Source organism: Nansenia antarctica (assembly GCF_963989245.1).
Source record: "Nansenia antarctica genome assembly, chromosome: 1".
Classification (NCBI taxonomy): domain Eukaryota; kingdom Metazoa; phylum Chordata; class Actinopteri; order Argentiniformes; family Microstomatidae; genus Nansenia; species Nansenia antarctica.
The window spans coordinates 83,666,849-83,692,451 of NC_137674.1; the positions used below are offsets into that span (position 1 = coordinate 83,666,849).

Consider the following 25,603-nt stretch of genomic DNA (forward strand, 5'->3'; position numbering starts at 1 on the left):
CTAACAATAGCAGGCCCACAAGCCATAGAAGTGTATAACACGTTCGTGTTTGAGGAAAGAGATGATAACGAGATGCTGGATAAAGTGCTCGGGAAATTTGATGCCCATTGCTCTCCCAAAAAGAACGAGACGTACGAGAGATATGTGTTCCGTTCTAGAATCCAGCAGCAGGGCGAGCCTTTCAATAGTTTTCTGACTGACCTAAAGCTAAAAGCACAGTCATGTAACTTTGCTACACTAAAGGACTCCATGATCAGGGACCAGATCGTAGTTGGTGTGGAGGATAAAAAGGTCAAGGAAAGGCTGCTGAGCGAAGCTGAGTTGACATTAGAGGGGGCAATCAAGATCTGTCATGCGAGTGAGCTGTCCCGGATTCACGTGAGGACGTTCGGCGAGATGGCAGCGGGCTCCATGAAAGTGAGTGATGATGTGACAGTTGGCGCGGTCTTCTACAAAGGTAAACAACGCGCACAAACGCAACGGACAGACGGTGAGACGTTCAACTGCAAACGCTGTGGCTCGCAGCACAAGCCAAGGGAGTGTCCAGCTTTTGGTAAGCAATGCTCTCATTGTAAAGGAAATAACCACTTTGCCAAACAGTGCTTCTCTAAAGGGAAAGAGAAAAGGATGGGAAAATCTGTAAATATAGTGGGGGAAGACACTGAAACTGACAGTGACAGTGACCCATATTTTGTTGGCATGGTGGGCTGTGAAGTAGAGCCACAGAAGCAGATAAATGCTGTCAAGCAAGATAAATGGATAGCACCACTGCAAATAAATGGGACTATAGTCACTCTGAAACTAGACACTGGTGCAAAAGCAAATCTAATCAGCATGTCTGACATCAAAGCAATGAAAGAAAAGCCAAAAATTCAAAGAAAAATGCTTGAGCTTAAGGACTATAATGGACAGAGAATTGACTGTTTAGGCACATGCAAGCTGAAAGTAACAGTGAAAAGGAAAGTGCACCACTTACTCTTCTCTGTGGTAGCTGAAGGACTAGACTCACTGATAGGTGATAAAGCATGCGAAGATTTAGAGCTGGTGAAAAGAGTGTACTGCATCAACACAACTGTGAGCACATCTAGTGACTCTGTTGAATCCATAGTGCAGAGCTATTCAGATGTGTTCAAGGGCTTTGGTGAACTGCCATTCACCTATAAAATCCAGCTCAAAGAAAATGCACAGCCAGTTGTGCATGCTGCACGAAGGGTCCCAGCACCATTGAGAGACCGTCTAAAGGAGGAACTAAACAGGATGACAACACTGGGTGTAATAAGGAAGATTGAAGAACCAACAGACTGGGTCAATTCAATGGTGTGTGTGAAAAAGAAAAACGGTGACCTAAGAATATGCATGGACCCAAAAGATCTAAACGAGAACATCAGGCGTGAACACTACCAGATACCCAAGCGTGAGGAAATCACCTGTGAAATGGCGGGTGCAAGATACTTCACAAAGCTTGATGCATCACAAGGGTTCTGGCAACTCAAATTAGAAGAGAGCAGCACCAAATATTGCACCTTCAACACTCCTTTTGGTCGATACTGCTTCCTCAGACTTCCATTTGGAATAATCTCTGCGTCTGAAATATTTCATAGAGCAGTGGAACACATCATCGAGGGGCTGGATGGAGTTCGAGCCTATGTGGACGACATCATTGTCTGGGGCTCCACAATCCAAGAACACAATGAGAGGCTGACAAAGGTGCTGGAGAGCATACGGAAGAATGGACTGAAGCTCAACAGGAGCAAATGCCAGTTTGGAGCTCAGGAAATAGTCTTCCTTGGAGACAAGCTCTCAGCACAAGGTGTCCAACCCGACCAGGAGAAAATCAACGCCATACTCGACATGCCGAGGCCCACAGACAAAACAGGGGTGCTACGCATCATGGGGATGGTCAACTTCATAGGTAAATTTATCCCCAACCTATCAGCGAAAACATCCTGCATCCGTGGGCTCCTGCACAATGAGAGTGAGTTCAAGTGGACCTCCAAACATGAGCATGAATGGCAAGTGCTCCAGAGAGCACTAACCACTGCACCTGTGCTAACATTCTTCGACCACACAAAGAGGATCAAAGTGTCCACAGATGCATCAAAAGATGGGATTGGTGCAGTACTCCTTCAGGCTGAGGGTGAACACTGGAAACCAGTAGCCTATGCATCTAGGTCTATGACAGAAACTGAGTGTCGTTACGCTCAAATAGAAAAGGAGTGTTTAGGGCTAGTGTTTGGGCTAGAGAGGTTCCACAGCTACGTATATGGCCTCCCCTGCTTCACTGTAGAGACAGACCATCGTCCATTAGTCGCTATAATCAAAAAGAATCTGAATGAGATGTCACCAAGAATACAGCGAATGATGATGAGATTGCAAAGATACGACTTTGGACTGATCTACACACCAGGAAAGCATCTCGTACTCGCTGACGCACTCTCGCGAGCACCAACAGGGAACAGTGTCAGTACAACTGAAGAGGATGTTCAGAGGCATGTGAACATGGTGTCTGCTGTGCTTCCTGTATCAGACTCCAAGTCCAGACAGATAGCTGAGGAAACAGCGAAAGACACAGAGCTGCAACAAGTCATCAACAACATGCAAAATGGATGGCCTCCAGGTTCCTGTCCACAGTTCTTCCATGTCAGAGGTGAGCTGAGTGTAGTCTATGGGCTGCTGTTGCTAAAACACGACAGAATCATCATCCCAAGAGCTCTGAGGCAGGACATGCTACGGAGGATCCATGAAGGTCATCTCGGTGTCGCAAAGTGTAAAAGAAGGGCGAGAGATACTGTCTACTGGCCTGGAATCAACAAAGACATAGAGAGACTGATAAGCAGGTGTCAAACATGTCAGGAGCATAGGAACAAGCAAACCAAAGAGCCCATGATAGTAGCTGATGTGCCAGCAGCACCGTGGCACAAGGTAGGAATGGACTTGTTTCATCTCAAAGGAAGAGACTATGTAATAGTCATTGACTATTATTCCAACTTCCCTGAAATGGCACTGCTAGCAAACATGTCATCAGCCTGTGTCATAACACACACAAAATCGATCTTTGCCAGACATGGCATACCACATACCGTTGTGTCTGATAACGGACCATGCTTCAGTAGCGGAGAGTGGAGAGAGTTTGCAGAACAGTACGACTTCAATCATGTGACCTCCAGTCCTCTCTATGCACAGTCTAATGGAAGGGCTGAGAAAGGAGTCCACATTCTCAAGCAACTCCTGAAGAAAGCTGCTGACAGTGACTCAGATCCATACCTTGCTCTACTCAGCTACAGAGCATCACCTCTTGAGTGTGGACTGTCACCTGCTGAGTTGCTCATGAAGAGAAAGCTTCGTACCACACTGCCGAGTTACTCACAGCAAAGAAGACGTCCAAAGCTGAAACAAAAGCTACAGCTACAGAAGATGAAGCAGAAGTCATTCTATGACAGAACAGCCAAGCAGCTTCCACCACTCTCAAGCGACGACACAGTCAGGATTCAAGGTCCTGATGGATGGAAGACAAAAGCCACTGTTCTTGACGAAGTAGCTCCACGGTCATTCACGGTGAGAACAGAAGAAGGACAAATCTTCAGACGCAATCGCCGCAGTCTCCTAAAAACTCCAGAAGCTGTTCCAGAGCTCAGTGAAGCCTGCAGTGAGTCTGAGCCCATCTGTCCACTTCCAAGTGACTGTAACACAGACAGATGTACTGAACCACACACTAACACACACATGTCAAGTGAACCTGTGATAAGAAGATCCACAAGACACATCACAAAGCCTGATAGACTGAACTTGTAAAAAAAAAAAAAAGAAGAAAAAAAAAGAAAGACAATAAGCATGAATGTGTAAGAATGTGTTTAATGTTTTGAGTTGATAAGTTATACATATAAAAGAAAGTTTAAGGGTTAGTTCATAGTAAACATGTTTGGTTGTGTGTTTCAGTAAAATGCTTTAAGGACATAGCTGCAGTTAAGATTGTAGCTGATACCTGTAATTTGTGTAACTTGAACTGTTAGCTGTTTGTTATTTTTCTTACCTCAAAGAAAGGAGGATGTGACGATTGGATACTCCTACCACTAGGTGTCAGTAGAGGTCCTTGTTATAGGACAGGACCGGAGATGATGTAGGGGTAGCCAGAGGACAGGAACTAATAGGTACTAGGTAGATGGAGTTGATGTAATCGGAGCACGTTAATAAAAGTTATAAAAAGATCCTGTTTCTCATTGAACAACACGAACAACACACAAACCTGACAGCCGCTGAGGAAGATCAGCTGATCGACCTAACCACAGACAGTACACACAAGAATGTGTACGAGTCACAGCCTCTCACCCAGTTCTCGATGAGCCTCTTGCCTTTTGCAACAACTTATCTTTGTGAAAGTGGATTCTCCTCCCTCACCTACCTGAAGAGCAAATACTGTTCCAGACAGCAGTCTGAGGATGACATGATGCTCTGCCTGACAACCTCCATCTCCCCCAGAATAGACAAGCTGTGTACCACCAACCAGGGCCAGTCATCTCACTGAGGTAGGCATACCTGGCTTCCTGAAGCTAACAGTTTCATTGTTGAAAAATAATAATAATAGAAAATATAAGCCTCATCAATAACAACAACAACAACAACAACAATAATAATAATAATAACCAATCATAATTATGCATGAACGTTTTAGCAATCATAAACACATATAGGCTAATAACCCAGTATATTAGTAATAACCCAGTATATAAATAGGTTAATACGGTGAAAGAAAAGGCGAATGAAGTAAATATACAAGTTATTATAGGCTTTAAAATGTGAGACATTTAAAAATATATATTACATGTGGGGGTCCCTGTTCTGTTTGTCTCTCGTCCAAGGGGTCCTTGGGTTGAAAAGGTTGAAGACCCCTGATCTAGTGCAAATCTGACCAGTTCTACTGAGTTCTCGGCACTGAAAGACAAACTGACCTTTTTTCATCCTAATCTAAGGTGGAGATCTGGAGGAGGCCGAAAGCAACTCAGTGAAGATTGTTACTACTCCTTACGTAATCGACATGTCTAAGACAAAGGAACAGTTCACACCAGGGGGAGTGTTTTCCATTCTGGTACTGTTTCATTATTGTATTCTCACAGACAAACATGACATATTTTCACACATTCCTGCCTTACCCAGTATTTCCAATGTGACTGTAACAGTATCTGACCCGCAGTAGCTGAAAGGCACTCTAATAAACATTATACAACGGATAGATCCGGTCCATTGTCTCTATTGGTCAGTTTGCGTTCCAGCCGTGCCGATATCCATGACATACGCACGGCTAAATGGAATGTTGACACATCTTTTCCTATTACTCCGCGTTTGTATAATATTACCGTTATCGATTACATTCTTACCGTTGCTTAGCAACCGATAAACAACTGTTCAGCGGATGAATACACTTGGCCTACAATAAAACATAGTTCCATTAAAATACATTAATTAAAAGTTTGTCTTGTCTTTCTTTTGTGAAATATTGATAGATAAATGTGGTAACCGTTGTATAAAAGCGTTATATGATGTTATATATACGTGGATATACCACGGCTTCTCGTTCCATAACGCTTAATTCTGCTTCATTCTCAGGCCTCCACAACCTACCCAGATGGTTCACCAGCCCCCCAGCTACGTATGAGGGCTACAGTCACAGTGAAATTCGATGGAAACCCAGAAGAAACTGTCGAAGTAAAGGGTCTCGGCAACTCAAAGGGAGAGGCTGTGCTCACCTTAACAGTGCCTAAACACGCTAGGTCTATGGACATAAAGGTACAGACACAGAAAAACTTTCTGACGGGATCTCATGCTTAATTCATCTGAACTCATAGGAAAAGCAGAATACCAGATATGCAGATGACACTCAACTCTTCCTGTCTCCCCCCCCTCTGACCTACATGTGGCAACACGTGCCTCTGCGTGTCTCGCTGACATCTCTACATAACCTTAACGAATCAAAGTTAATGCCTAATACAATACCACCGCCAGACAAATTCGTAATTCACGTACCTAACCTTAATCACTACAAAGCGGGTTGTATAATTTTCATCGGAATTAGCTTTTTGTTTGAATTCATATGAATTGAGGTTGAGGACCTGTTAAGATAAGATAAGAGCAGTTATTTCCACAACTATAGACAATAATGTTCCTCTCCATAGATGTTTTCTGAGGCGGAGGAGGAGGATGTCGTTGTGGCAGACGCTAAGATGACCGTGACCGCGGCGCAGGCAGAGGGTGAATGTTACATGAGTGTGGAGATCGAACACCGGATCTTAGAGCCAGGACAGGAGATGACTGTCACACTCAGAGACATCACACCCGCAGGCACCCCAAGGCCCTCACACATCTACTACTTGGTAACACATTAACACATTATTCATCTGTTTTTTCGACCGAGCATCTAATTTGTGCAACACAGCGACTTCTCTTATAAAAATGTGCTAGTGTACTTCAGTTAAACACTAGAACAGCCATGGGTGGGGTCATTAGTGACCCTGTGAGTCAAATCTTGTTTATGTCTTTATACTCTATAAAATTTCAGGACCCTCCTTTCATGACTTTTCCTAGATATGTGCGTTCTACCACCCAGTACCCTTACATTTTCAAAATCACATCAGGATAAGCTAGTATAAAGCTAATTTGCAGTTTGTCTGTGTAGGAGGCAGGCTAATTTACAAGACGCGCCAACTAGTCTGGTTGTTGTGTGTAAATAGCAGCTTCCCATTGTAAAGAATATGGTCATTTGACCCCCAAGCTCTTATAGTAGTAAAATAACTGTTCTAGTGTTAGAATAGGCTGTTCTAGTGTCTAAACTATCATCCCAGTCCCGAAGAAAAGCATGGTGAGCTGCCTAAACGACTACCGCCCGGTGGCACTCACACCAATCATCATGAAGTGCTTCGAGAAACTAGTCCGGGCCCACATAGTCACACGCCTCCCGCCCAACCTGGATCCATACCAGTTCGCCTACAGAGCCCACAGGTCCACAGAGGACGCCATCGCGACGACTCTCCACTCCACTCTATCCCACCTGGAGAGGGGAAACAGCTACGCGAGACTGCTCTTTGTGGACTTCAGCTCTGCCTTCAACACCATCCTTCCAGACAGGCTAGTGACCAAACTACTAGACCTGGGACTATCACACTCTATATGTGCATGGATCAAGGACTTCCTGTCCGACCGCCCCCAGAGGGTGCGGGTGGGCTCCCACACCTCTACAGCCCTCAGACTCAGCACTGGGTCCCCCCAGGGCTGCGTGCTAAGCCCCATCCTCTACAACCTCTACACCTACGACTTCACCCCCGTCCACCCCAGCAACTCCATCGTAAAGTTTGCAGACGACACCACCGTGGTGGGCTGCATCTCGGGGGGGGACGAGGCGGCGTACAGGGATGAGGTAGAGCAGCTGAGCAAGCTGTGCAAGGTTAACAACCTGCTGCTGAACCAGTCAAAGACCCAGGAAATCATCGTGGACTTCAGCAGGAAAAAATCTGAGGTCCAGCCCCTGCTCATCGACGCAGAGAGCGTGGAGAGAGTCTCAACCCTCCGATTCCTGGGGGTGCACATACAGGATGACCTGTCCTGGAAGAACAACACAGCAGCCATCATCAAGAAGGCACAACAGCGGCTCTTCTTCCTGAGAGTCCTCAGGAAGAATCAGAATCAGAATCAGAAGACTTTTATTGCCATGACATGTAAACATGTTAGGAATTTGGTTTGGAACAATGGAGCACGGTTTACAGCAGGACAGGTGCAAGACAGGACTATGCTATGCTAGTTGTTGTGCTAGGCTAGTTGATTGACTGTGGCCTGTAATGCTATGCTGTTATGCTATGTGCTAGTCTGCTAGTTGAATGGTAATGCGGTTTAGTATAGTACAGGATAGCCTTTAGCTATGCTAGTTGTTGTGCTAGGCTAGTTGATTGATTGACTTCTAATGCTATGCTGTGTGCTAGTCACTAGTGAATGGTGTTCTATTGATTGTGTGTACTACTGAATAAAGCAACAAGGTAGGTGTGTGTGTATGTATGTCAAGAAAGTAACATAATAATTACTTTCCCCCCATGAATGCATCATCAAAACATTGAAACTTTTATAAACAACATTTCACTTACGCATGTCAACAAAAGGTTCAATAAATACCAAACAAAAACTATATTTAAACCTCTGTTTTATACTTGTTAATCATCTTATTTTTAAATATTTTATTAGTACCTAACCATACCTAACCGTGCAAACCAACATCAAAGTGCAAGAGTCATAATTAATATAAATATAAAGTGCAGAGATCAAGTGTTCAAGTGTTCATATCCAGACAGTCCAGTGGGGGTGGAGGGAGGGTAGATAGATAGATAGGGGGTCAGGACCACAACAAGCAGGAGATACTGGTGGCCTTCTACCGCTGCGCAGTGGAGAGCATCCTCACCTACTGCATCTGCAACTGGTTCTCCAGCTGCACAGCTGCAGAGAGAAATGCGCTACAGAGAGTCGTGAGAACAGCCCAGAAGATCACCGGCGCCCCCCTCCCCTCTCTGGAAGAGCTGTACAACACACGCTGCCTCAGGAAGGCCTCCAAGATCTCCAGAGACCCATCCCACCCTGGGTACGAACACTTTGCCCGGCTGCCCTCGAACAGGCGGTACAGGACCATGGCCGCAAGGACAAACAGACTGAAGCTCAGCTTCTACCCCAGGGCCATCCAGGCCCTGAACACAGCAAAGACCTAGGTTCTGGGCCCTGGACAGTCTGGACAGATTGATGGCAGCTGCTGGATTGAAAAATCAGGTGTAGTGCTGAGGCACAAATGTGTACATTTCAAGCCTGCAAACTGCGACACTTTAAATGAATGTGCAATAACACTATGTGCAATATGACAACCCTAGGGTACATAAGGTTGCAGAGAAATAGGAAATGTTAGAATAGGTATAGCATAGCATAGAGTACAGCACAGTGTTTTATCTGTACAGTATAGTATAGTGGATAGTGTACATAGCCTTTATTTATGTAAACCAGCTCCTTTCCCTTCTTTCTTTTTTTTTTTTTTTTTTCCTAGCACCAGGGGAGCCACCCCTCCCACATTTCGTTGTTTGGTACCTGTACTATAGCAATGACAATAAAGACCATTCATTCATTCATTCATTCATTCATAAATTCCTGAATGGTTAACAGTGTTAACCCTTCCCTCCCTCCTAACAGATCCTAAGTAAGGGTAGAGTGGTCCTGATGGATAGAGTTCCTAGGACAGAGCTCACCACCCTCCGTCTGCCCTTCAGTGTAGACTTGGTTCCCTCCTTCCGTCTGGTTGGCTACTACTTCAGGGAGGCCCAAGGCGAAGGCGTCGCACCGATAGTGGCAGACTCCGTATGGGTGGATATAAAAGATGTCTGCAAAGGACAGGTAGGTAGTTAAATCTGATATTACAGTTACATTTACATTTTAAAATGTTTGGCATTTAGCAGACGCCTTATTCCAAAGCGACTTACGATCGATACATTTGACTAAGCAAGTGAATCATCAATCCACCAGTCGTAGCAGGAAGAGTAATCTGGCTCAGGCCAGGGGCCATTGGCAGTCATCATGATAGAAGAAGAAAGATTATTTTATTTTATTTTCTATTTTATTTTACACTGGAGAAACAGTACAAGGGGGGAAGTAGACATTTTAGGAGACACAGCATTCTGGATGAGCTGCAATTTTAGGAGGCACAGTATAGGGGGAAGCAGGTGTCATAAGGGCTCTGCACACAGCGTGCGATTTCTGTTGCGCATCAACGTTCCATTTTGAAGTTTGAATGGAAGTCTATGAGAACATCGCATTTACCCACACACGGCCCCGATTTTAATCGCACGGCGAACATTCGATTCCATTCATTTTGAATGGGACAAAGCAGGGCGACAAAACTCGCACGCCGTGTGCTTTGTCCCATTCAAAATGAATGGAATCGAATGTTCGCCGTGCGATTAAAATCGGGGCCGTGTGTGGGTAAATGCGATGTTCTCATAGACTTCCATTCAAACTTCAAAATGGAACGTTGATGCGCAACAGAAATCGCACGCTGTGTGCAGAGCCCTTCAGGAGACACAGTGCTGGGGGGTAGTAGATGTCTCAGGAGGAGCAGTTAAGATGTAACCTGAAGAGATGGGTCTTCAGTCTCAGTTCTCCTTTCCTTTCTTCATCACTAATTCACTGTGTATGGAGGCAGTTTGAGGAATGTTCTTTTGGTTCTTTTGTGTTTTCAGATCGAGATTCTTCCATTTAAAGAACATAAACCTGCTGATGCTGTTAATGTGGAGGTTCGCACGGACAAGGGAGATAAGGTTGCTCTGGCGGCGGTGGACACAGCAGTGTACATCATCAACAAGCAGAACAAACTGACACCTCAGAAGGTAACACTTCTGTTTATTACACAGAACCGCCGAGAACATTGAGGCTTTTAAAAAAACTAGTCAAAACACCTATTTTCTCCCTGGCCTTTGACCTGAGGTGAGCCTGCCTTCCCGACACTGCACTCTTTGCACTACTATTTGTACTGCACCTTGCTTTTAGTGTATTTTTCTATTTTATCAGTTTTCTTTCATCTGTATTTTTTCTCTTTTATCTTGTTTTTCTCTTTATATTTTTATATCTGTTAAGCACTTTGGGCGGCTCTTGTCGTTGTACATTTTGTGCTATATAAATACATGTTGGTTACTTACTTACTTACTACTTACTGTATGAGTCTTAGTGAACACAGTGTGCTGCATGCTTATCCTTACTAAAATATGTGACACAGTCTGGTAAAAAAAAATGTCAGCAATCCTGAAGACACGCAAATGAGCTAAAACCTTCTTTTGAGAAAATGTGTTTTCCTGTTTTTTTTGCATATTACAAAAGTTGAAGTGTTAAAGAGCCCACTTGATATAACAAACCACAGCTTTAGGATCACTAAATACTTATTCCTTTCATGACTTTTTCTATGTGCGTTCTACCACCCAGTATCCTTACATTTACAAAATCACATCAGGATAAGCTAGCATAAAGCTATTTTGCAGTTTTTCTGTGTAGGAGGCAGGCTAACTTACAAGACGCGCCAACTAGTGGTCGTTGTGTGTAAATAACAGCTTCCCATTCTAAAGACTATGGTCATTTGACCCCTGAGGCGGCGCTAAGAGTAGAGAGCAGTGGAATAGGCACGGCTGTCCTAGTGTTAACCAGACCCTGTCACATGTATGGAGTCCATTTCCTTCATTCAGAATGTTTCCACCATCTGCAGATGTTTGACTACATGAACTCCTACGATTTGGCGTGTACCATAGGAGGTGGAAAGGATTATCAGTCTGTTCTCCAGGATGCTGGTCTTGCCTTCATAACTAATTTCGGCAGTACTAAAGGAGTAGTAATGGTGAGGAAGGGTGAGTTCACATTCTGAGATACTGTAGCAGGACTTTATAATAGTTGTAGCATGCTCATAGTTGTGGGGGTTCCACGTCACCACGGTGTATAATAAAACACACACACACACAAAGCACAATTCAAATGCAATTAGGGTGGGAGTTCAGCTATCCAATCAATACTCTACAACCCTTACTCAGAGTCCGTTATCCAGTTGTATTCCTAAAGTGTGTCCTCAGCCAGTTCAATACACAGGAGGGTGTAATCCAACAGTCCAGGGGGGTATTCCATCAACGTCGCTAAAATAAAATCCAGGCTTATTTTTTAAATCTTGCAAAATTTACAAAAATAAGCCTGGATTTTCCTTTAGTGACATTGATGGAATACCCCCCCTGGTGATTCACAGGTGTGCCTCGTTGGTGCAGGAAGTCCATATAAGGCTTGCCTCGTTGGTGCAGGAAGTCCATATAAGGCCTCAGAGGTAGAGCCAGCGGGCTGCACGATACCTCCCTTCAATTACCACTCCCCTCACCACTCCCTGCCTTCTGACACACAATGTTTTAATAGATATTGGTAAAATGTAAACAGCTATCACTGCAAGTAGTTTTGTTGACGAACATGATCAGGGCAGCCAAGTTTCACCAAAACTTTGGAGTGAGATTTTTTGCCGGTGGAGCGACGCAAAACTGAGCACGTTTGGCAGCAGCGGCCCCTCTCTCCCACCCAATTATTATTATTATTATTATTTTTGCTAGTTTCCTACAATTTTACATCATAATAAACCAGCACAAGAAATGAAAACAATTGGAAAATTGTATAAAACAAGACAAATTCAGACAGTAATAAAAATATATTAGATTTATTATCATCTATCTATAAATAAATCAATCATGTAACATCAGAATAACTATTTTAACTGTCAATCAACCATGTAACATATTAATCACTCTTTTAACTGTCAATCAACCATGTGACCTATAAAGTTACAACATCTTATGCAGTACAACAACCCCAACCCTTACAAGCGGTGTTCATAACACCTACGGTGCTGTAGGTGTTTGTGGCAGATTTTGATGTCTTAATAACAGAGGTAGGGGGCTCCCACTTGAAACATTCTGGCTCGAGGCCAGCCATCTTCACCGTCATGATGGATGAAAGGGTTCCATCAAGAGCCAGACTGTTACGGGTTTTGGTTTTGTTCAGCCCCACCACGGAGAACACTCGTTCTGCATCAGCATTTGAATGCGGAAGTACCAAAACCAATTTGGCAATATGAGAGAGCCTCCCAAATCTGCTCATCCCGTTCACCTTAGAAAAATGTACATAGGAAGCCTAATTACTCAAGGATTTTCTTATGCAGCAAGTTGATTAAGTCAATGTGTAGTATGTCAAAGGGTGCAGAATAATTATTACCTTATTCTTCTCTGATGCCATGTTCCCCCAAAAGCTCTCAACGTCGAATGTGGCTGGGTCTGGTGGCATGGGAATGTCCATGAACTGGTAATCCAGAAACTCCTCGCTGAGTTTGTCATGCTCTTGAGGTCCGTGGTACGGGAGAAGTTCAGCAAATCTAAAAAGAACACAATGTGCACTGATCAGATAGTTACAGCAGCTGGAACAGCAGGGTTTGTTTTTCAGATGTGATTATCAAACTTAACAATCTATTCAAAATGATCAGAACTTGTCAACCCTAACCTGTCAACAAAGTACAAGGCATCTTCCACACCACACTCTGTCCTCTGCTGGACGTCAACAAACATGGCATGTTTGAGCAGGGGCTCTCGCAGGGGTAGTTTCTCCATGGCATACTCCACAGCCCTCAAAAGAAATGCCAGTGCTGCCTGTTGGAACCTCTCCACTTGCTGCGGTGTAATGTCTCCTGCATCAAGGAGCCTGTTGAGCGTAGCTCGAGTAGTAAAGCCGATATTCAGCTTTTCTCCTGCCAGAGACACAATAACAATACAACTATCAATTACTTTAGAACAGGCAAGTTTAAAATAAAAAATATTTTTGTTTGTTTACAAGAGTTCGTTTACAGAGTTCATTTACATCATCAACAACCACAATAGCTAACTTCAATACCCTTCTTTAAGTATCTCCCATCACATCAGTCCCATTCCTCTGTCTCCTCTGACCTGGCAACCTTTTTGGAAGGGGGCTGACCCTTCGCTGCCCACATTGAAAGCAGGTCTGCCTGCTTACTTCTCCCTGCTTTCTGCTTCGATGACATCTTTAAACAAACAAAATGCAATGATGATTCAAAATCAGAAGTGCTGATTTGAGGTAGTTTTTACAACTAAACATGACATAAAAAGCACAAGAAAATCCGTCTGGTCTGAAACATCGCCCCCCCCCCCCCCCCCCGCCCACCACCAGGGCCAACTACGTACTTCGCTAAATATCCTTTTACGAGCTCACTGCTCACAGTTTTAGTTTTACAATTACGAGCTCACAGTATCAATTACCTCGCAAGCAGTTAAGTGATTCAATTTAGTTTATATTTTAATCAAGAACCTGGATTCTAATTCGAATGAGGTGAGATTTACCTACCGTTTTGGCCGTCCGCTTCATGCTGCAGCTCGCGTGAACACAGATGCAACGCTCGTCTACCGCTCCGACTGCGCACGCGCAAGCATAATAACGCGAGTGCAGAAAGAGGACGTCACGAAACTCATGTCCAGCAGCTTTCTTTCAAGGAATTTCAAAAATAAAAGTCCCGTAAAACAAATTGTTATTTCTCGCCGTGAGAAATAGAGTTGCGGCGTGAGAGCGTGAGAACTGGTTGAAATGCGTGAGTCTCACGGTGATTGCGTGAGACTTGGCAGCCCTGAACGTGATTGCACACACATCGATCGGTAAGAACAGTAATTGTCTTTCTCTGATTATCAGATCACACCTGTAACAGCAGAGGGAAACGACAAAAGAGGGCCTTAAACCATCAGCAGGAATTCTCCAAGATCAGTAAGTGTACAGGCTTCCACTGCTCCTGTGATTTTCAAAAGGCCACACTGTTTTTACACCATGTGACACATTCTAATGCTTTGGTCCTCATGTAATGATCAGACTTTTCTTTCGAAAAATGTGAATACATTTCCGCGTTGTTGAAAATCAACGACACATCGCTAGTCGACTAACACAGCTTGTTTTGTGAGCCTGCTAACAATGTCAAGTAATGTTCTAGTTAACTAGGCAGCAGTGGGGGTTGCTCACCCAATCCATTGCGTTGTTGCAGTATTTTGGCTTGACTAGCGAGTTTGTGTTGTGATTCTCAACAATGTTGAAACGTAGTTCCAACAAGTGTTTCGAAAGAAAAGTCCGAACATTTTGATTGGTTGCCGACATGCGGAACTAAATGATCAGACTGTGTCACCTGTGGGTGAGAGTCTTTCAGATCTTTCTGATCTGCAGTCAACAGGTACGACACGCAGGAGGAGAGGAAGTGCTGTCACGACGGAGCCAAGCTGAACCGCCTCCACCTGACGTGTCAACAACGTCACGCCAAGACCACCCACAAGTCCCAGGGGTGCCAGGGGGCTTTCCTGAAGTGCTGTGAAGCCGCCTCCAAACTGAGAGACGACATCAAAAGAAATAGAAAGACATACAGCCTTGCGAGAGGTAGGCCTTTACAGTACAACCTGACAAATCACCTGGGTTTGGTTTGATTTGATTTGATTTAATTTAACACTACAACAGCCATGCCTATTTTACCTACTAGTAGAGCCGCTTTGGGGGTCAAATAGACCCCCATTTTAGAATGTAAATCTGCTATTTACACACAGAGATCACTAGAGGGCGCTTCTTTTTTTAGCCTGCCTCCTACACAGAAAAACTGCAAAACAGCTTTATACTATCTTATCCTGATTTTGAAAATGTAAGGATACTGGGTGGTAAAACGCACATATCTAGGAAAAGTCATGAAAAGAGGGTCCTGAAATTTGATCGAGTGCAAAGATAGAATTTGTATTTACTCACAGGGGTCACCATGACCCCTCACGGCTCTTCTGGTGTTAAGGATCCCCATTAGAAGCACACAAATGTACCTCTAGTCTTCCTGGGGTCCTGAACATACAAAATACAGACATACAGACGTAATAAACGTACAATCGCCAAAAGGTAAAAAGACACTCAGTCAAGCTAAGTGTCTGTAGTAAAGACATAGAGTGGTCATGTCATCATTTCACCAGAGAGAAGAGGGGGGGGGGGGGGGGGGAGGGGTGAATTAATTAGTCACAGATCTCCAGTTATCGATCTGCTTCCTTATGAAGTATATCATAAAACAGCTTGTCTGCATAGACTGGCTTTTATATCGGCTGTTTAAAATTGAAGACAAACTGTATTATTCAGCGTCAGACAGTATGTGGTGTATGTGGCATACAGACATTTTAGATACCTAGTCGTAACACAGTAATAACTGTTTGACAACGGCACCCTCACACTATAGGGGTGAGGGACCCTCAAGTTCGTTAAGGCTAAGTTCCCCACTAGGACGGGTCCGGAATTAACTGAACCAGAGGCTGGTGTACCCAAAATACAATTAGTTTATTACAAGATTATAACAATAAACCAAGGCACAATAATCACTCTCAAATGGTGAAGGCCTATAAAAACAGGGCTACTAAAAAGGGGAAGGGGACCTGTGGGTGGACTCTATCCTTAAAGGCAGACAAACGTGAACCGTTGCTTAAAAGGTGCATGCAAACACAGCAAATAGTGTAGGCTAGGAATTCTTAGTGGGCAATACACGGCACACAGTGAGTTCAAAAGACAACCATAAAATGAGGGCTCTAAGTATCACGGCACACAAGCAACCTTTAGTATAAAAGCACAGCAAACTGGGAAAAGTAGATAAGGGAACACGTCCGCTCTACACTCCAACAGGTCAGGGATAGTTCAATATCAAACTGCTCTAAAACCACTGCAAGACTAAAAACATAATGGCACAAGGGTAGGAAAAAAACAATGGATAGGACAAGGTAGCGTGGACCTCCTATAGAAAGCATAATATTACATTAGTCACATTAGTTAAACCCACAGAATATTACAATAACAATGGACTATAAATATACCTTTGAATTTAAACATACCTTGATACTCTGAGGCTCTATGCCTGAAGCATCAATAAAAGTTTGGCTGAGTGACCATGTGGCTTCCAAACGAATGGGTGCAGAGAATCCTTCCTCACCAACCACGACTAGGTCTGTGGGAAATACATTAGCACTTTAGACAGGATTCCTCCTCTAGTCATCAAACATTGTGTGAAAGGTTTGGATTAAAACATACCGCAATAATCTGGAAACAATGCTTGAAGCAGTGACCATGTGGCTTCCAAACAACAGGTGCAGAGAATGAGTCTGAGGTACCCACCCCCCTATATCTCCTTCTAGTCACCACTGGTGCTGGGTCCTAGTGCTATACCTGTCACACGTAGAACAGTGTTGTGTAGAAAGTGTCTGTGGTTAGATTAGATCTGTTTGCTATTTGTCGTCCTCCCTCTCTAGCCGACCTGTCCGAGGAAGAGGAGGCCATTAATGAGGTGTATGTCCATCTCCGGAGCCATTTCCCTCAGACCTGGATGTGGGACATTGTGGATGTGGGTGCTTCTGGTCACGTTAGGTAACCTGTAACTGTTTGCTACATCATATACGTGTACAGTACTGTACTCAGGGTTCCCGCGCTGGTCTTAAAAAGCCTTAAAGTCTAAAATCCCGCAATCCACATCTATTTACGCTGAAATGAATCAAGCTGGAACCAAACAAATTCCAATTCGCTTCCTTTTTTGTCTGTATGGCAGTGAAATCCCTAATTTCATCATCTCAAGGATTACAAAAAGCTATCATATGGTGTCACGATAGGTATCATATGGTGTCGCGAAAATTATATTCAAAGAGGTCTAAAAAAGGTCTAAAAAGGTCTTAAATTTTACTTGTTATAACTTGTAGGAACCCTGAGTACTGTACTGTAGGTGCTTGTCAGAACAACTGCACAATGAACGTCTATTTGACTTTATTAATGTAATAATTATTATTATTTTCAGTCGTAATTATGCTGTTCCAGACTCCATAACCACCTGGGAGATTCAAGCAGTTGGAATCTCTGAAACAAAAGGTAGGTTCCCCTCCCCCCTCCCCCTTTCTCCTAACTTTCACCAGAAAAAATTGTGGTTAATATTTGGACTGTCTTACATTTTTCCACTCAGGATTTTGTATTGCTGAGCCAAAGCAACTGACGGTCTTCCAAGATTTTTTTGTCTCCGTAAAATTACCGTATTCAGTCAAAAGAAATGAACAACTTGAGGTGAAAGTTGTGGTTTACAACTACAAAGAAGAAGACTTAGAGGTAAAGTAATTCCAACAGACAGATTAAATTCTACCACACATATTCTTGTTAATTTTCAATACAAATGTGACACGTTCTATTGCTTTGGTCCTCATATCGTGATCTGATGTACTGATCTGACTTTTCCTTGTTGAAAATCAACGACACATCGCTAGTCGACTAACACAGCTTGTTTTGTGAGCCTGCTAACAATGTAAAGTAGTGTTCTAGTTAACTAGGTAGCAGTGGGGGATTACTCACCCAAACCATTGCGTTGCAGCATTTTGGCTTGACTAGCGAGTTTGTGTTGTGATTCTCAACAACAGAAAAGAAAAGTCTGACTCTGAACATATTGATTGGTTGCCGACATGCGGACCAAAAGACTAGAACGTGTCACATTTGTTATTATTGCCATGTGCTTCTACTGGGTGTGTGTACTGTAGGTGACAGTGAAGATGGAGGCGGTGGAGGGGCTGTGCGGTGCAGGGGGGGACAGGAACACACAGGTGGTCACAGTCTCGGGGAACTCGGCAGTGCCTGTGTACTTCACTGTGGTCCCCCTTGTCATTGGAGACGTTCCCATCCAAGTGGATGCCTCCACAAAGAAAGGCGGGGATAAAATTAAGAAAGACCTCAAAGTTACGGTATGAACAGTACTGGCATTTAGACTTCTCATTGTACAGTACTTAACACTAGAACAGCCATGGGTGGGGTCATTTGACCCTGTGAGTAAAAAATGTTTTATATCTTTGCACTCGATCAAATTTCAGGACCCTCCTTTCATGACTTTTCCTAGATATGTGCGTTCTACCACCCAGTATCCTTACATTTTCAAAATCATATCAGGATAAGCTAGTATAAAGGTATTTAGCAGTTTTTCTGTGTAGGAGGCAGGCTAATTTACAAGACGCGCCAATTAGTGGTCGTTGTGTGTAAGTAGCAGCTTCCCATTCTAAAGACTATGGTCATTTGACACCCATGGCGGCTCTTATAGTAGGTAAAAAAAGGCACGGCTGTTCTAGTGTTAACAGAAGGTGTCTGTGTAACAAATCTGTAGCTGTATGTGATCCTTACAATGCCTTTCTGTTCTGTTCTACAGGGAGAAGGTGAACTTGTTTCAATGCAACAAGAATACAACATTGATGGACGAGGTAATCTACTTTTCGAAAACATCGTGTCTAACACGTCTCCATTGCAAGTGACATATACTGTTGCACAGTACCATTGATCTCTTGACTGTATACATACACCATTGACCTCTTGCCTACCTATTTCACATAGCTGCAAATCCAATCAAACTTGACATCCCACTTCCTCCAAATTCCACCCCTGGACTGGAGTCCGATGCCTACATTAGTGTCAAAGGTGAGGCAAGATAGTTACTCACTCTACCCACTTATTGACAGTTGACAGTTTACAGTTGACAGTTGACAAGGAATGAAGACAGTTGATAAACTATATAAAATATATGACACAGTCTGATCATTTGGTCCGCATGTCGACAACCGATCAAAATGTTCAGACTTTTCTTTTGAAACACGGAACTACGTTTCAACGTTGTTGAGAATCACAACACAAACTAGTCGCTAGTCAAGCTAAAATTCTTCAATGCAATGGATTGGGTAAGTAATCCCCACTGCTAACCTAGTTAACTACAACACTACTTTACATTGTTAGCAGGCTCACAAAACAAGCTGTGTTAGCTGACTAGCGACGTGTCGTTGATTTTCAACAAAGCGGAAATGTGTTCACATTTCTCAAAGAAAAGTCAGATCATTACATCAGATCCCGACCTGAGGACCAAAGCATTAGAAGGTGTCACATACAGTAAATGCGTTGCTCAGAATGACATCATTGTTGTCGCGGGGGTCAATAATATTTATTCAGTGGCTACTCTGCATCGTCCACACCAGTGTTAATTTTGGCAGGCTTTTTAGTCACTTAAGGCCGATTTAAGCTTCTGCGTCGAATTTACGTGCGTCTACACCGTAGCCTACGTAAGGGGTCTCCAAGTTTGTAGGTCTACGTTGTTCTAGCGTCGCGTTGCTCGGTGTACTCATAACAGCATAATAGCGATCAAAAAACGTATTTTTGTTATGCTTGTTGTAAAGAAAATGTCTATAATGCATTGAAATTACAGTAAACTAAGATAATAAGATGGTTATCATACATTTTCAAATGTTTATTAATAAGTAATTACAGAAAAAGTAAATGACATTTCTGTCATGGCTTCCGCATTTTGGCCGACGAGAGAGTCGGAATCTTGTCGGAATCATGTGCTACCAAGCGGACCAATCACAGAGCTTACGGTTGCGTAGAAACTGACGCGTAGTTACATTTTTGGAGAGGTGCGCGTTAATCGACGGCGTAGGCTACGGCGTAGCTTGCGTAGGCCCGCGTAGCCTTGCGTAGCCTACGGCGTAGATTTTACGCAGAAGCATAAACTGGGCTTAAGTCTTTGGTGTTTAGATGAAGATGCACACCAGTTCTAGTCACACCAAGTCACCTCCATTTTTCTTAGTTCCAGTCCAGTTCCAGTTGATGAAAACTGAAAACATTCCAGTGCAGTCTCAGTCCACAAAAACTCCAAAACATTTTAGTTGAGTTTTCGTCGATGACTATGGCTAGACTAAAATGTTTTGGGGTTTTTGTGGACTGAAACTGCACTGGAATGTTTTCAGTTTTCATCAACTGGAACTGGACTGGAACTAAGAAAAATGGAGGTGACTTGGTGTGACTAGAACTGGTGTGCATCTTCATCTAAACACCAAAGACTAAGGGACTAAAAAGCCTGCCAAAATTAACACTGGTCCACACCCACAGGTGGTGTGATGGGAGAGTCTGTGGAGAACTGTCTGAACCTGGAGGGGGTGGACAGGCTGATTGCCTTACCCAAAGGCTGCGCGGAGCAGACCATGGTGACTATGTCCCCGGCCATCCACGCTATGAAGTACCTGGATGCCACGGGCCAGTGGATCGACCTGAAGGCCGAACGCAGGGACGAGGCCCTGGCCATGATCCAGAATGGTGAGGCCAGTTGGGATTAGCTTATACTTGATGTCTTAGAATATTGTTCTAGAACATAGCATCTCTGTAGCAATAACACAGTTCACACTGTGTGAAAATACCCACTTGACACTAGAACACTAGTGCCTTTTTTACCTACTATATAAGAGCCGCCTCGGGGGTCAAATGACCATAGTCTTTACAATGGAAAGCTGCTATTTACACACAACGACCACTAGTTGCCGACCACTAGTTGCCTCCTACACAGAAAAACAGCAAAATAGCTTTATACTAGCTTATCCTGATGTGATTTTGAAAATGTAAGGATACTGGGTGGTAGACCGCACATTTCTAGGAAAGGTCATGAAAGGAGGGTCCTGAAATGTTATTGAGTGCAAAGATATAAAAACGTTTTTACTCACAGGGTCAAATGACCCCACCCATGGCTGTTCTGGTGTTAATGTTGAAATGACTCTGTCTCTTTACAAGGATACAGCCGTATCCTGACATTCAAGAAGGCAGATGGATCTTACGGGGCCTTTTTGACCCGGCCAAGCAGCGTTTGGTACTCTCAACCAATTTTTTCATTCATTCATTCATTTTTGTAATAATTATCTAACAACCAATGAGCTTTGTCCTAATAGTTTTTCTCTTTTAAAACCCATTTTGAATTTCCCTCAGGCTGACGGCGTTCATAGCCAAGGAGCTTTCTCAGTGCAGAGGTTTCATAGCAGTGGAGGACGCGTACATTCAGGAGTCTGTCTCCTACCTGGTGTCTAAACAGAAAGAGAGCGGCGCCTTCAATGACCCCAACCCTCTCTACGACCGGACCATGCAGGTAGGACTGAGGAGGAAGATGTTCTTGGTTGTTGCCTCCCCCTATACTGTGTCTCCTGAGACACCTGCTTCCCCCTATACTGTCTCTCCTGAGACACCTGCTTCCCCCTATACTGTGTCTCCTGAGACACCTGCTTCCCCCTATATTGTGTTTCCTGAGACACCTACTTCCCCCTCTTGTACTGTTTCTCCTGTGTCTAAAAAAAATAATATTATTATTTCTTCTTCTATCATGACGACTACCAATGGCCCCTGGCCTGAGCTAGATTACTCTTCCTGCTACGACTGGGGAATTGATGATTCACTTGCTTAGTCAAATGTAGCGATTGTAAGTCGCTTTGGAATGAGGCGTCTGCTAAATGCCAAAAATGTAAATGTTGTTGTTCATGGGTCAGATGATCCACATGTTGGGAGATTCTTCTTGACCTTAAACGTTCTTCTTCTCTCAGGGTGGAGTCGGAGGGTTCGAAGGAGACGTATCGCTCACAGCATTCGTACTCGTCGCCATGCACCACGCCATGCACTCTGTCGAGGACAGCTCAAAACTGGTAACAAAAACATTGATCTAAACTCCTCAAAAAAAGTTCGGAAACGTTATTCCGTCGATTATTCCTCCCCTTTAATAATACCAACTGGTATTGTATTTTATATCGTTGGAAAGCCTGATTAGTCACCTTTACAACAAGGTACCACTTGTAAGGATGATGCATTCGTGGAATGAGCAACACAGCTAAACGTGTGGGTAGCGGCCCAAAAAAAGGAGGAATAATCGACCAAAATAACGTTTCCGAACTTTTTGGGGGGGAGTTTATGTATCTATCTAACATTTTCGTGAATCAAATTTCAATATTCATAAATCTTATGACAATAATATGACATTCCAATTGCAGATGTTGGCTATGATGAAGGCTGAATCTTACCTGAAGTCAAAGCTGGAATCCCTGCAGAGGCCTTTTGCTGTGGCCATAACAGCCTACGCCCTGTCTCTGACGTCTGCTGATAGTGAGGCTGTCGGACAGGCCCAGACCAAGCTCCGGAGCATGGCCTCGTGTGACCAGGGTGAACATCGCCTTCTATACCTCAGTATTGATTGATAAATTGATTGAATGATTGATTTGGGTAAAAAGTACAGACAGTACATCCCAGAGGATAGCACGTAAAAGCGTACTAAAACACTTGTTTCCAACGTGGTCCTCGTTGGTAGACAAAAACAACTAAAGACAAGAACATACAAAAAACAATGCACCAAGAAACATACAAAGAGCATACACTATATATATATATATATATATATATATATATATATATGTGTATATAGTAGCTGTCTAAATATGTGACACAGTCTGATCATTTTGGTCCACATGTCGGCAACCGATCAAAATGTACAGACTTTTCTTTTGAAACCACGGAACTACGTTTCAACGTTGTTGAGAATCACAACACACTCAAACAAACTCGCTAGTCAAGCCCAAAATACTGCAACACTGCAATGGATTGGGTGAGTAATCCCCCGCTGCTACCTAGTTAACTATAACACTACTTCACATTGTTAGCAGGCTCACACAACAAGCTGTGTAAGCTGACTAGCGATGTGTCGTTGATTTTCAACAACGCGGAAATGTATTCAATTTTTTTCGAAAGAAAAGTCCGATCATTACATCGGATCCCGACATGAGGACCTAAGTGTTAGAACGTGTCACATAATGAGGTTATGTATGCATATATTATACATGCATGTTTTCATGCATTCTGACTCTTCAATGCTGTTTTAGCTGACTTTAAAGATAGATCGAGGATCTGGATTTGGATTCATGAACAACGAGGAGAATGTAGAGAATAACTATCATTTATACCACAGAAGGCGCTAGATCGCTAGGCGCTATTCTACACTCTCTTCCCCCCCCCCCCCCAACAACAATACTAATGTGTTCCTCCCCCCTTCAGACAAGGACACCTGCCACTGGGAGGCGAATGATAACCTGAGGTTGACCAGCGAGAGTAGAGCCTCCCAGGTACCCCAAGCCGAGTCCATCTCCGTGGAGACCACAGCGTACGCGCTCCTGCAGGCCATAGCTGAGGAGGACAGGCCGTACGCCACCCGTATCGCTAGGTGGCTAACAGAGAAGCGAAAGTACGGAGGAGGATTCCACTCCACACAGGTAAGGCCAAACCTCCAGCAGTCAGCTTCCTTTAAAATACATCCCACTGCTACAGTACATCTGTATAATATCTTACTTACCTTAACTTACACTTCATACTGCAGTCACCTACTGCTACCATTTGCAGAAGTGTGTTAAAAATAATACTTAGGGTGGTAGCTTGTGCTTGCTAATTGGCATAATGTCTCTCTCTCAGGATACAGTTGTAGCCCTTGAGGCCTTGTCTAAATTCAGCATTATGGACAATGATGTCGAGTCCTTAGACCTCAGCGTTGAGATGTGTCACCAAAATGGTAGAAAGCTGAAATTTCGCATCAACAAGCGCACTGCCCTGTCCTTACCAGCCTGCCAGGTAAGATTCTCTGCAGATGTATTCTGAACACAAGTAAGTAAGTAAGTAAGTAAGTAGAGCTTTATTTATATAGCACCTTTCATACAAGAAATGCAGCTCAAAGTGCTTTACAATAGGAATAAGAACATAAAGTGAATATAAAAACATACAAGCATAGAATGTAATTAAAAGCAGGGGAAAACAGTAAAAATAAAAGGTGAAGATAAAATACAATAAAGATAAATGTAAAAAAGGGAAACAATGTACAACCTCAGCCTTAACGCTTAGTAACCGCTATCCATCTTATCATCAGCAGAATACCTTTCCCTATCCCTTTAATCTCCCTACCTTACACAGTCTTTCTGTAGTTCTCACTGGCAAAAATCCAGTATCAACATTACAGTTTCTTTCTTTTGCACTTACTCGAACCTTCTGACAACGTACAATCACCTCTTTCTCATCGATCCGGCAGCGTCAGATCACAGTATTTTACCCAACTGGATTTGTAGCCTAACTGTCGTCTGTCTCTAGACACAAGCAGTCCTTTGTTTTGCAATTCTTACAAGTCTGACAAAACAATCAAAAAGTATGGACAATCTACATGGACAGTATGGACAATCTACAAATTGTTTGTGCTTCCTGTTTTACTTTGACATCTATTGAATCCCATCTTGTCTGTTTTTTTTTCTTCAGGTGGAACCAGGAAGCAAAGTGACTGTTAACGTCGGGGGAAAAGGAAACGGGACGTTATCTGTAAGTACTTCCTGTGGCGCAGGATGTAGAGCCACCGTCTAATGATCGCAAGGTTGGCAGATCGGTGGTTCGAGCCCCGGCTGGCCACATGTTGAAGTGTCCTTGGGCAAGACACTGAACCCCAAATTGCTCCCAGTGAGTGGGGCCGGCGCCTTGCATGGTAGCTTGTCGCCATTGCTGTGTGAATGTGTGTGTGAATGGGTGAACGAGAGGCCGTTGTAAAGCGCTTTGGATAAAGGCGCTATATAAGTGCAGTCCATCCTTAAAGATGCATGTGAAAATTATGTTTATGGTAGATTACAACTAAATTCTGATTATTAAAACTAAATTAAATAGCTAACTCTACAGTGGTTGGTTTGTCTCAACAGGTTGTGCAAACCTACAGAACTCTGGAGAAGGTTGACACATTTTGTGACTTATTTCATCTGAATGTTTCTGTAGAGGGAGAGGTGACTTACAGTAAGTATTTTTAAAGAATGCTCCCAGAAACACCAACTTGTTTTAATAATAATAATAATAATAATAATAATAATAATAATACATTAGACTTATATAGCGCTTTTCTAGACACTCAAATACGCTTTACAAACTGAAAAGATAGAGTAGTAATAATAAAAAAGAAACAAAAGGTAAATAGAAGAAAGTATAGGGGCCTAATTAAGGTAGTGCTGGGGACACATGGGAAGGGGAGGGGGAGAGGGTTAACTGGTGAGGGCGAGCTTGAAGAGGTGGGTTTTGAGGGCCTGTTGGCCTGTGTGATGTGGTTGGGGAGGGCGTTCCAGAGGGACGGGGCTGCGGCTGAAAAGGCCCTATCACCCCAGGT

At 43.4% G+C, this 25,603-nt stretch overlaps 1 protein-coding gene across 1 annotated transcript in view; it reads left to right on the forward strand.

Annotated features, from left to right (window-relative positions):
* Positions 1 to 25,603, forward strand: part of c4 (complement component 4) — a 79,147-nt gene that overhangs the window by 47,544 nt on the left and 6,000 nt on the right. The window contains exons 10-32 of the mRNA XM_080542161.1: positions 4,968 to 5,083; positions 5,602 to 5,781; positions 6,168 to 6,365; positions 9,205 to 9,405; positions 10,248 to 10,394; positions 11,261 to 11,399; positions 14,269 to 14,340; positions 14,788 to 14,994; positions 16,878 to 16,992; positions 17,414 to 17,484; positions 17,576 to 17,715; positions 18,138 to 18,338; positions 18,794 to 18,845; positions 18,976 to 19,059; positions 20,518 to 20,721; positions 21,190 to 21,265; positions 21,382 to 21,538; positions 21,987 to 22,085; positions 22,428 to 22,596; positions 23,482 to 23,696; positions 23,893 to 24,048; positions 24,721 to 24,780; positions 25,149 to 25,239. Coding sequence (XP_080398287.1) covers positions 4,968 to 5,083; positions 5,602 to 5,781; positions 6,168 to 6,365; positions 9,205 to 9,405; positions 10,248 to 10,394; positions 11,261 to 11,399; positions 14,269 to 14,340; positions 14,788 to 14,994; positions 16,878 to 16,992; positions 17,414 to 17,484; positions 17,576 to 17,715; positions 18,138 to 18,338; positions 18,794 to 18,845; positions 18,976 to 19,059; positions 20,518 to 20,721; positions 21,190 to 21,265; positions 21,382 to 21,538; positions 21,987 to 22,085; positions 22,428 to 22,596; positions 23,482 to 23,696; positions 23,893 to 24,048; positions 24,721 to 24,780; positions 25,149 to 25,239 — 3,150 coding nt within the window. The remainder of the gene's footprint in view (positions 1 to 4,967; positions 5,084 to 5,601; positions 5,782 to 6,167; positions 6,366 to 9,204; positions 9,406 to 10,247; positions 10,395 to 11,260; positions 11,400 to 14,268; positions 14,341 to 14,787; positions 14,995 to 16,877; positions 16,993 to 17,413; positions 17,485 to 17,575; positions 17,716 to 18,137; positions 18,339 to 18,793; positions 18,846 to 18,975; positions 19,060 to 20,517; positions 20,722 to 21,189; positions 21,266 to 21,381; positions 21,539 to 21,986; positions 22,086 to 22,427; positions 22,597 to 23,481; positions 23,697 to 23,892; positions 24,049 to 24,720; positions 24,781 to 25,148; positions 25,240 to 25,603) is intronic.